Here is a 12,171-nt window from a genome sequence, read left to right as displayed (position 1 = left end):
GTGACAGGAGGTTTCTAGTCGGTTCAGCTTCGACATGCCCCGCCGGCCATTCTCAGTGGAGGGCGGAAGTCCGGCGATTTCCGCCTGACCAAAAAAAAAAGATAAAACTGCGGGATGCGTTTTAGACTTAATATTTGGGATAAATTTGATAGATTTAAATATTTTCCGACTAACTAAAATTATACAATTTTACGTTTAAATGGGTCTCAATTAGATTCCCGTAAACGTATCCAATTATTATAAGTATACTTACATTATAATTGTTTTTTGCCTTTTAAGGTAAAATTATTTCAATGTTCACTTTTATTCTGAATAGAGAAAAAAATATCACATAATTGTTTTGATAAAAAATAGATATTTAACGATGACGTGAAAGTAAGCATAAGTTATTTTTCGGCGATAACAACTTTTTTTAAACTAACATGATATTGTCAAATTATTTTTCCACATTTTTGTAAGCTTTCGGTTACAAGCGATACGAGAATGTAAAAGATTGTGTAACAGAGATTTGCGGAATATATTCAGGGAGAAAAGGGAAGGTTGACTTGGAATTACGTGCTAAAAATACCATTCTAAAACCAGGGTTGGTCTTAGCGAAAGACGAGGCCGTAACGTTCAAGTCGATTATTTCGATTGTTAAAACATCCCGATAATTCGGGATGATCTTCTCTTGTAGTCGAGTTGGAGTTTTTAAAGAATTACGATTGCAATGTTTCAACTTTGAGTACCGAATACACGGATCGATGTTCGCAAAGGTATGTATTTAAATAATTGAGTTACAATACGTTTTTCCTTTTTTCCTTTATGGTAAATATTTATACTTATTTAAAAAAAAAAAAGTAAATATTTGAGAAAAAACAAAAAAAAAGCCCCCTGAGTTTGTTTCGCCGGTTCTTCTCAGGACTGTGGCTTTTTTTGGAACTGGTGGTAGAGTTTGTTATTTATATTTTGACATTCAACAAGTGTGTATCATACTGACATCTAAGTTGAAATAAATGATTTTGAATTTGAACTGTTCGCGCTACGATAACTCTGACGAATGATACAACTGAATCGATTTACGATTATATCGAATATCTGAACATCTCGGATTTGGCCATCGCTAGTTCATCTTAGTAAACGCAACGACCGAATTTACAATTTATTTACAATCGTTTCAAATAAATTGGATTACAAAGGGTTAACACAAACAGAGAACCGAAGCGTCCATGTTTACGATATTGGTTATCCTTGTGTTCACCGCCTGTTTGCATGAATAAAAGTCCTGAGCAAACCATACCAAAAGCCGATGGTAACAATAACAATTTATGAACTTCACGTTTTTTTTTTGCATAAACAAACATAGTCCGCCTTTTGGGATGTGCTGAAAGTTGATATCCTGTTTCATTGATGGCCTTTTTTATTTCTAGAATAAACCCCAGATATACTAGCCACATCAATTCCGAACAAAATTGTGATTAGTCCAGTGGTATTAGATTTAATTAGTCAGACATAATTATTATGATTATTATATCATTATGATCATTATGATAACTATAATTATTTACAATAAATAAATGTTATTACCGCTGTATCCCCTCCAAAGAAATTTCTAAATACCGGCTTTGGCAGTGTTAGTGCGTATTGTGGGTTCACTCGGGTAAATGCCATCACAACTATTTCTGTTGTGACCGCAGAAGTCCGATTTGAAGAATGGGACCATCGTTACAAACTACTTCGACTTGTGGAGTCAAGGTTAGTTGCGTCGTTCATTTCGCGATGTCTGTAGGAAGTTCAGTAACCATTTAAAATCAGATGAGCCGCGAACGCGTATCGACATCACTACATAGTATAAAACAAAGTCGCTTTCCCTGTCCCTATATCCCTATGTACGCTTAAATCTTTAAAACTACGCAACGAATTTTGATGCCGTTTTTTTAGAGATAGAGTGATGGAAGAGGAATGTTTATATGTATAATAACATCCATTAAATAGTGGAGAAATACTGTTATTTTTGAGGTTTCTAATGTGATGTCGTAAATAATCAGTAATAAAATTTCATGTTTCCGAAGCGAAGCGAGGCCGGGTCGCTAGTAAACAATAAAAAAATTCATTTAAAATCAGTCTTTCGAATTCAGAACGGATCAACATCTTCTCTCTAGTACATACTAAGAGTTCCATAATCCAAACATTCTAAACATTTAATTTTGGTTAAAGTTCATATTACACAAGTGTTTGTTTAAAAACTTGATGAGTTGTAGAAAGAGTTGCATAAATTTTCTAAGCAAATATACCACGTAATCATGCATAATTTATTGTATCTATATCAGATTTACTGCCAATACAATTGACCTATTTACAAATATCATGAGCACTGTCAACAAAACAATAAAAGCGAACGGAAGCTATAAGTTATTCAGTATCTAACTTCAATAATTAAACATATCATAATAAACTAGTTAACCAATAAAAAATATATAGCCACCATCCATTTTGGATATTAGTATAATATGTTTGTACGAGTATAAAAAAAAAGAGTTAACTCATCAAAATAATCATACTTCGATGAAACTCCATCATTAGATTTGAAATAATAATAAAATTACCTTTATAGTCAGACAAGCATATGGCCCACCTGATATAAATAAATAAATATAAATAAATTTATTCATTCATTAAATTTGAAAATTATTTATTTAAAATATTGAATGAATATTAAAAATGAAATGTTAATTGTTTTTCAAGTATTTTCTTTAAAAATGCTCGTATATTTATTTCTATGATAAAGCAGCTATTAACAAAATTTTCTTTATGTCCTTTAACAAGAATAAATATTTCGTTCGAAGGCAATCTCGTTAAAATGAAGACGCATTTCCAAGCCATTGTTACGTTAGCTTTGAATAATATGTACTTATTTACTTATTTTTTTGTACTATTCTTGTTTGTGAGCACATAAATCTATAATCAAATTGAATGACATGTAAATCGACAAAAGACAATCGAAACTCAAAAATGGGTAGGTATACAGCAAACAAAATAGTATGCTGTACATGTTTAAAAGGTCTCTATGTGTTCACAACGTATGATTGTAAAATGTTTAATTTAATATAAGCAATAGGATCAGCGTTAACACCACAATCAATTTGACGAAAAAGTTTTTATTTTTTTTATTGGTAAGGTGGACGAACTCGCAGCCCACCTGGTGTTAAGCGATAACCGTTGCCCATAGACATCAACAGCCTAGACTCCGCCACCCATTTTGAAAGTTCTAAGTCTCAGTTTTTAAAGTACAACGGTTGCCTCACCCTTCAAACCGAAACACATTACTGCTTCAGGGCAGAAATAGGCGGAGTGGTGGTGCCTACCCGTGCGAGCTCAGGAGACGCCCTACCACCAATAATTACACAAATTTTGAGAAACTAACTTAACCTTAACTCAAACTTAACCTTCAAATTAGAATGCTTTACTGCTTTGCGAAAGAAATAGGGGGATTACTTATTTTTAAACATTAAATTAAAATGAATTATTTGCTTGTGTTTTGAATAAAAGTGTATGCATTCTGAAATATCTCGATCAGTCATGCCGGTACGTCCTTATTAACCTCGTCTGACCATTTAAACAAAGTAAAAAAATAAAATGAATGAAAATAATGAAGAATGCTGACTAATTAAAATTTCATTTAAAACAAAACAAACCTCATTAATTAAGTTTCCATTGTGATAAAGTTTATTTTCAATAATGCACAATCAGTTTACCGAGAACAACATTCAAATTTGCAAAACTATTCGAAGCAAAGTTAAATAAATAAACGTTATCATTGTTTCTTGAGTTATTAATTCAATGGCAAATTCATTAATTTAACATCTAATTAAAAGTGAGCTAGCTGTATAGACTAGGTGACGATGAAGATCAATACAGTTGACTGTTGAACAAAGACAGAAGGCGTCTCTCATAATTGAAAAAAAAAAAAGGTTTTATTTTATTCAAAAGATATAATCTTTTCGTTTTTTTTTCTTTTGTGTTTCAAAGTGCGTTTCGTCATTGTAATAGTGCAGTGAAAACTTTAAAAAAACATTTACGATAAAACTAAATTACCTGAATTTTATATCTAGTCACATACTATACAATGTCATGATAAGATTACTTTAATCTTTCTAGCAACTATCGGTACTAAAGATATTGACTCTGGCATTTTTGTTTCCTGTTAAAACTACGATAGAAAAATAATTAAAGATTCGTTTTAGTTTCTTATTGAACCATGATATAAAAGTTATTAAATTATTTTATTTATTTTTTATATTTTTTTAATGACATTTTAAGTTTAATTTGGTTTTTTAATCACATAAATTTCTCCACGTTTCTAAAGACAGTATTACATTTTTTTATTTGAGCACCGAAAGAAAGTATTTTAACACGTTTATAATTTGTATTAATAAACATATTTGGTATAATTTATCTATTATATTCACGATTAGATAAATGGTCCTCCGGTTATAAAATAACATCTAATGATATAGCTCGTTATGATAAGATTTCTCCGCTTTGTTTAATCGTCAACCACTCTGTGCACTGTTGTCTTTCACACGGGTCGTGTTTACTTGAAATACTATTCTATAAATTTTACTATAAATTTCCGTGTTAAAATGAGTCCTTTAACAAAAATCACTATTAAATTTAAAGACTTTTTGAGATATACTTATTTTAGAAGAAAACACCTTCGCTCCGACGCGAAAGAGGATGAGGTAAAATTTGTGCTCAGGTATTATGTTATGTGAAAAAAGAGATCATTTTATTTTATTATATACATTCCAAAATAACTTTCTTTGTGAAAACATAATTCAAAGTCGTATTTTTCCTTTAACAGAAATAACTCAATTTGGATCTATCGGCAAAAGATAATTCGAATTGGAATTTCAAATTAGTTACGCGTTGTAAGATCAATAATCTGAGAATTAAAACAACTAAATTAAAGATATAAACAAATAAAACATATTACTGTATTTCGTTTTGAAACATTAAATATATTTAATAATAATAACAAATAGATTAACAAAAGATTTAAGTAACAAATATTTATGGATTCGTATTTTAGATACAAGGGACGGTCACCATGGAATTTGTGGATTTGGAAAGAGAATATACACCGGTGCTGTGGTCGAACCGGCTATATACCCCAGAACATCGCCTCAACTTGCACATCAACCTTGTAACAGCAGGTGAAGGCATTTTCTTTCTTTTAGTAATTTATTTTCAGTTACAAGTACACTAGTGCTTTATCGAATCTTCGCTTTATTTTGCAAGTATACTTGAAATGTGGGAAAAAATATGCGAAAAACCATACAATTTTTATTTATTGCTTATGTAGCTAGACGATCTCACAGCCCACCTGGTGTTAAGCGGTTACTGGAATCCAAAGACATCTACAACATAAAATCCGTCACTTACCTTGAGATATAAGTTTTAAGTTCTAAGTATAGTTACAAGGGCTGTCCCACTTTTCAAACCAAAACGCATTACTGCTTCACGGCAGAAATAGGCAGACTTGTGGTACCTAGCCGTGCGGACTCACAAGAGGTCCTACCACCTGTAATTACGCAAATTATATTTTGCGGGTTTGATTTTTAGTACACGATGTTTTTAGTCCATCACCGTGGAAGTAAATCGTAAACATTTGGTAAGCACGTATTTCGTTAGAAAAATTGATGCCCCCCTGCGGGACTCGAACACCGCTGCATCGCTAGATACAAATGCACCGGACGTCTTATCCTTTAGGCCACGACGACTTAAAATATTGGAACATTCGAAAATATTTGAATATGCAATTTCGAAAAGGGCACATCTCTGAAAATGTAAAATGTTCAGGAAATTAAAAAAAGCTGATACTTTTCTAAAACAGTGTAAAATTTAAAATATTAACTTTTGAGATATATTTTAGTGTTGATTAGTAATTGAAAATTACTAGAATTATTATAAAATGGGTGTAGGTAAGCCTCAAAACTACATTGTATATGAAAAAACGTATTAGACAAAATATGCGACATGTGCCCTTTTCGAAATTGCATATTCATTTAAAAAATCGACAACTCCAGGATGTTCAAGTCATTTTATATGTATATAACAATTAAAACAGTAAAAAATATGCAGAATAAACTAGCCAAGTGTCAATCGAACAAACTATAGACTAATAACAAAATTAACACGGAATCTCAATTAACAAAAATAATCTAAATTTATTAGAACAAATCAAGATGATCGTTTTGGAAATATGATTTTGAGCGTCATATAACAAAAAGAAATAAATGAATACTCGGAATTCACACCCATGGAAATAAAATACGTTAGGTACATCACTAACATACCTATAATTATGCATGTAACCTATTGACGATAAAGTGAAATTTAAAATGCTGAAACATACAAGTCACCTTTTTTTTTGCTGATAAACTTTTTAATTGGAGTATGGCTATACATTTAATTATAAACTTAATTTTAACAGTTATTAGAATTATAATATTTTATGTGCGTATTGAATGAAAGATTTTGCGCTAAAAACAAAAGACTAGCTTTAAATATATGTAGCTACGATGTATCAAAACGAGCTTGTTGGAATTCTCATCAGGACCCCACGTTCCAAGGTGAATCGCGATGCTCACGTGTTATTATAATTGTTGCTGTTTAGAATATCATTTGTATTAATTACTGCAAAGGGTTTCTCCTTAATCAGAATAATGAATAAGCTGTATTTAAAGATCGAAATTCGATATAGTAATCTTTGTAAAGCCAAATCTTCTTACGTGTATTCTTGGGCGCGTAAGAGCTTAAAATAACATTAAAGTTTGAAATTGAACAAACTTAGAGTATTCAGTAGATGCATTGTCTCGTTCAAACTAATCTCTTAATACGTCCAAGTATAAATAGACTCGATATGTTCGTAATAATCTGTTCAATCTACATTATTTTAGAGAGCGAAATAGCCACAAATAACGTTCCACATAAATTGGAGATTGAGTACGGATCAACGCCCGGACAGAAGCTGGACATTTTCGGTACCGACCTCCCGAATGGTAAGTGTAAAACTTATTTTCGTTCAATCTAAAATACAGTATTTTCTCCGGCTTTGGCGAATCGTAGACATAATAAAAACTACTTTTACGATTTTCATTTAGCTTTTATTATTTTCATTTTATTATTATCTGACGCTTCGAATACTTTAGTTTTTTTTCTGGTCACGGACGACATAGATTGATGACAATTTAGATAGGTCCATTCATCATAGTATGTTTGTAGGGTAGGTTATTGAAAACCCGTCATGAAGTCTGAAAGTTTGAACAATTTAATTCCTACATTTAAAGTTGTACAATGTATTTTGTATACTTCTTTTTAGTCTACAACGAGGGACATACTCGTGATTGTCTGCCATTAAGCGGCTAGCACAGTCCATAGACACCACAGCGTCTTTATTACTGGTTTCAGGACGTCTTGTTAGTCCGCACGTGTAGTTACCACCATCCTGCCTATTTCTCCCGTGAAGCAGTAATGCGTTTCGGTTTGAAGGGCGGGGCAGCCGTTGTAACTATACTGAGACCTTAGAATTTATATCTCAAGGTGTGTGGCGCATTTACGTTTGTAGATGTCTATGGGCTCCAGTAACCACTCAACACCGAGTGGGCTGTGAGCTCGTCCACACACGCACCGAAACGTATTACTGCCTTAAAGTTTACCCCCGTAAAGACTGAACTTAGAACACATGTCTCAAGGTGGGTGGCAGCATTTACGTTGTCTATAGACTCACCATTTAACACCAGGTGGGCCGTGAACTCGTCCACCCATCTAAACGATTAAAAAAAAAACCTTAATTTCCGCCCTCCTTGCAATATTGGCTTGAAGCCGCAAGAAACAAAATGCGTAAAAAGACCACTCAATCTGTAGGTTACGTTCTTAAGTTATCCAGACTATAGAAGGCACGGATTAACCCTTTGATAGCCGCCCGACTGCACTTCAAACCTTTTGGAAACAAGGAGTAATGGAGTGCAAATTGTCTTGAACGGGTCAAGGTTTTGGGTGCTTAAGATGGTACCGATTATTGATTGGTTGTTAACGATTCATGTATTCAGGGATTTTATTTTTACTACTGGTATAATAGCCGGCAAACTTCTTGAGCATTTGTTGACGTAGTGGGGGTAAGTTTGCGCATGGTACATTCACGTGCAAAAACATTATTTACTCTGCGTCATAATGCAATTAAATTATTAAAATCAACATATGTATTTATTTATATATTTATTAGAACATCAACAAAAAATATAGGTTAATAATTGTAATAATTTAATCTTGGGGTAAAATAGATATTCCTTCTATTAAGTCAAAACTAGAGCTGTTGCCAAGTCTTCGTTCAGTTGAAGCGAAGCTGGTATTTGTAATTTTTTTTTCGTTATCATAATCTTGACCATTATCATCATCACTGTTTTCATCACCCGAGTCGCCATCATCGTGATAAGTCGACATAGGGCTCATCGGTGTAGTTTACGACTCGGTCGGTTCGATCTTCTTTTTTGTCTATAATTAATTATTTTTTGAAGATATTCGATTCGTAGTAATCGAATGTTACTTTTTTCAATTACCAGCTTCCGATTATTTTCTGTTTTTTTTTTCCATCTGAAGCCTAGCTCTTTCATAATTCGTCGTAAACTTCATTCCGAGCCATTAAAATGTATATCTTCTTTAAAATTTTCGAAGCCTTTCTACGGTACGGAGTTTCGCTGCTTGTTATGTAGTTATTATGATTACATCTTTTTATTACAGATTGAACGAAACTATCCATTCCGGTAACTTTCTTCTTCCCTGATCTTTTCTTACCCGGAGTCCCAAGCACGATGAGCAAGCCAGAGCCTTTAGCTTCGTTAATAATGCACCTAACAGTACTCACTGATGTTTTTGTTGCTTCCGAAGTCTGTTTTACTTTTTCCATAATATCATTCTTCCCCTGTTTTATAATGAAGCAATATACGTCGTACACAATTTTTCTACCCTTTCTTTTGAATACTACACCAGTTTGTCGCGGCATAGTGTATTTTTTATAAAAAAATCAACAAACACTCAACAAATAGCAATGGCAACAAAGTCAACAAGCAATTATAACAAAATATAACTTAACGATTAATAACGATAGACTTTTCACTGTACGCAAGCGTACTTTTGGGAGCAAGCGGAACGAAGGCGCGGTGCGGGACGCAAGGTTCGACTGATCTACCAATAACGCGCTCGATACGATTTCCCCTGCCGTCGCGCCTCACCCTCACCACCAAAGTGATCTAAAATTCGGTTCTGCGCAGTCAAGGTCATTTGCTCACGATGTTTGCCGGTTACTATACTTTCTCAGAAAAAAAGTGTAGTGTACTTAGAAATTTGTGCAATTCCGCTAAAAAAACTCTGTATATGCATATTTGCTTCACCATTGACTTAAAACAAAAGCGTATCCCAAACGAAGACAATATTATTTATTCAAGTTAAATATAAAATTTCAGCAGAAAATAATTTGCAAGAAATATTTAAAGGAGACTGAAACGATTACATACATTTTTGGGCCCGAATGTAACGTGATGAAACTAATATGAATTAATAGATTCAGATTTATCAGTACCTTGCTGAAAATCATAAAAGTTTTCTCAATCTGAGAGCCGAGTTAATCAAGATTTAGTAAAAGTTAGGTTATGTTACAATCTCTTTAAAAGAGCTGAATAATAACTTATTTAAGCATAAGTAAATGTTTATTATATCCATTGGATAATCTTTTAAATGTCATATTATGAATGAATATCAATGATATATATCAGGTATGGAATATGGAATTGCTATCCCACAATTCATACAACGATCCATAATTTCAACAGTATCCAATGCAACAATTTCAAGTCAAACGTGTGAGCGATCTTTGGTGTCCAGTGTAGAAGCAATTGTCGTACAAGGCTGGCAGAGTTGGAATCCGTAATAATAAAGCAGTGATCGTTGAAAATATAAAAACAGCCCGATAGATACACACTCAAAATGCGTCGAACATACAAAACGAGTAGAGCAGAAAAAACCAACAAGCGCCAAAAAATAATTGTATAATCTATGAACAAACGTCATGTCAGCTTACTGTCAAAGCTGTCATCAAAAATACAATCGATTTTAATCGATTTGAAATCGATAATCATATTACTTTGCTAAGTAATAATAGAATTTTTCTTCATTTATGTATATAATCGCAATTAAATCCGGCGCATACCGCATTTATATACAACAAGTATAAATCGCTCATTTAAATACTTTTGCATTAATTACTTACCTAGTGCAATGTTTTTCTTTTTATAATCCTGTAATCGATTAATTAAATCGATCACACCGTTATACCGACAAAAACTAACTTTCTCATTTTTCTCCGGTCCCAGAAAGAGGATTGAGGTGATTTTTTATATTCTTATATAAAAAAATATGACAAATTTTTTAGACTACATTCCAAGTTATTACATTTTTGGCCCACGATTTTCCGTCTCCTTTGTCAACATTGTTGACAATTACTATATGAGTTAATATAAAAAGTGTCTTTATTTATTTCTCACTAATTTAAGATTCATAACGCAAATATGTACATAAATAAATCTTTTTTTGCGGAACTACACAATGTTAATATCTATTTAAGTATGTTTACCTTATTTTAATATATCTTAAATATTTACCTACTTTATAGAGTACGTATTTATAGACAGGAAACTATTTCGGAACACTGTTTACGAAAAACAATACACAAGAATACTTTATTTTCTTAAAATTCTTCCGCGTTATGCGTTTTGTTTTCATACTACGATATCATCTCGTAAGATAATATTATATTTAAATAACTACTATCATATTTAAATTTTGTTTTCGTCTCTATAATTACAAAAGAGTCATACGGAAGTTGTAATGATTCAAGTTAAACAAAATGTCGAAATTTCTCGGTTCACTACATTTGAAACACAAGTCTACTCGCGGGTATGACCCTTGAGAAAGTGCCGAGATATCGGAAACTCATCAATACTAAAAATCGTGTCAAGAACTTTTAAAATAAAATTTAAATTTATAATGAGTATTTCGTCAAAAGCGGTTACTATAAGGTTAATCAGAAGAACACGTGCAAGCTAGAAGGGTCAATCATCACCTTAACCTATAGCTGTCCACTGCTGAACATAGATCTCTCCCATAAATCTTCAGTGCAGCCGGTCCGTTGCTATCTGCATCCAACGTGACCCAGCCATTTTCACTAGTCATCGATCCTGGCGTGAGCTGGCCTGATCTGGCCTGAGCTTGCCAGTACGTGGTCTCCATTTAAGAAACATTTTGTTCTACTGGCCGTCCGATCTTCGCGCTTTGTCGCCTGCACACCGCCACTTCAGCTGGCTAATCCTACGGGCTATATCAGCATCTTTGGTTCTTCTACGAATCTCCTCATTTCTGATTCTGTCTCGATTCTGTCTAGTGTCGGAATTGTCTTGTAATTGCTTGATTTACACATATACATTACCTTTTTTTATTTACTAAGAAAGTTTTAATTTAATAACTAATGTGTGAATAAACAAAAATGCGTATAACTCACTTTTGGTATCTTTAATCTATCTTTATTTTTATGCCATGGATACTGTAACGCCTGTCTACCCTAAAATTATTATGTTCAGATTAAATATGTTTGTATAAATATGATTTTTTATATTGTGCTTTATGACTCGTTTAATACATACGAGTATATCTCTCACCAGTTGGTGTCGCCGCCCTTTGCGTGGCGTCTTGTCGCGTCATCTTGTACTACTAATAGTCTGTAATGTTGATGTATAATATTATTCAATATTTTTATTATTACTGAGATCAGTGGATGAGGTCACCTGGTGTTAGGTAGATACCGGAACACGTAGACATCAACAATGTAAATGCCGCCAGCCACCTAGAGATTTGGGTTCAAAGTCTCAATTTTACCAAACAACGGCTGCGCTAAGATTTAAAACGAAAGGCATTTCTGGTTCACGGCAGAAAGGGGCAGGATGGTAGTGCTTACTCGTGTAGGATCACAACACGCCATACCATCAGTATCCTATTCAATAAACCAAACAATAATTTAAACACTAAAGTACACGTAGCTTATTTTATTTACATAGAATTAGACATGTTCACCGATATTTT

The 12,171-nt window shown here is 33.0% G+C and overlaps 1 protein-coding gene across 3 annotated transcripts in view; it reads left to right on the top strand.

The window, feature by feature from the left end:
* LOC114247148 (kynurenine formamidase) overlaps positions 1 to 12,171 on the top strand; it is a 28,440-nt gene that overhangs the window by 12,416 nt on the left and 3,853 nt on the right. The window contains exons 1-3 of one of the 3 annotated variants that reach the window (XM_028180013.2): positions 1,586 to 1,734; positions 5,072 to 5,195; positions 6,942 to 7,043. In XM_028180013.2, coding sequence (XP_028035814.2) covers positions 1,693 to 1,734; positions 5,072 to 5,195; positions 6,942 to 7,043 — 268 coding nt within the window. In that variant the 5' untranslated portion in view covers positions 1,586 to 1,692. Of the gene's footprint in view, positions 1 to 1,585; positions 1,735 to 4,544; positions 4,722 to 5,071; positions 5,196 to 6,941; positions 7,044 to 12,171 lie in introns of those variants that run through there. The other 2 variants (XM_028180012.2, XM_028180014.2) reach the window with 2 other exon arrangements.

This window comes from Bombyx mandarina, chromosome 15 (genome assembly GCF_030267445.1).
Source record: "Bombyx mandarina strain Sakado chromosome 15, ASM3026744v2".
NCBI lineage: Eukaryota > Metazoa > Arthropoda > Insecta > Lepidoptera > Bombycidae > Bombyx > Bombyx mandarina.
The sequence above is the reverse complement of the archived record's forward strand: the minus strand, read 5'-3'. Positions and strand labels throughout refer to the sequence as shown.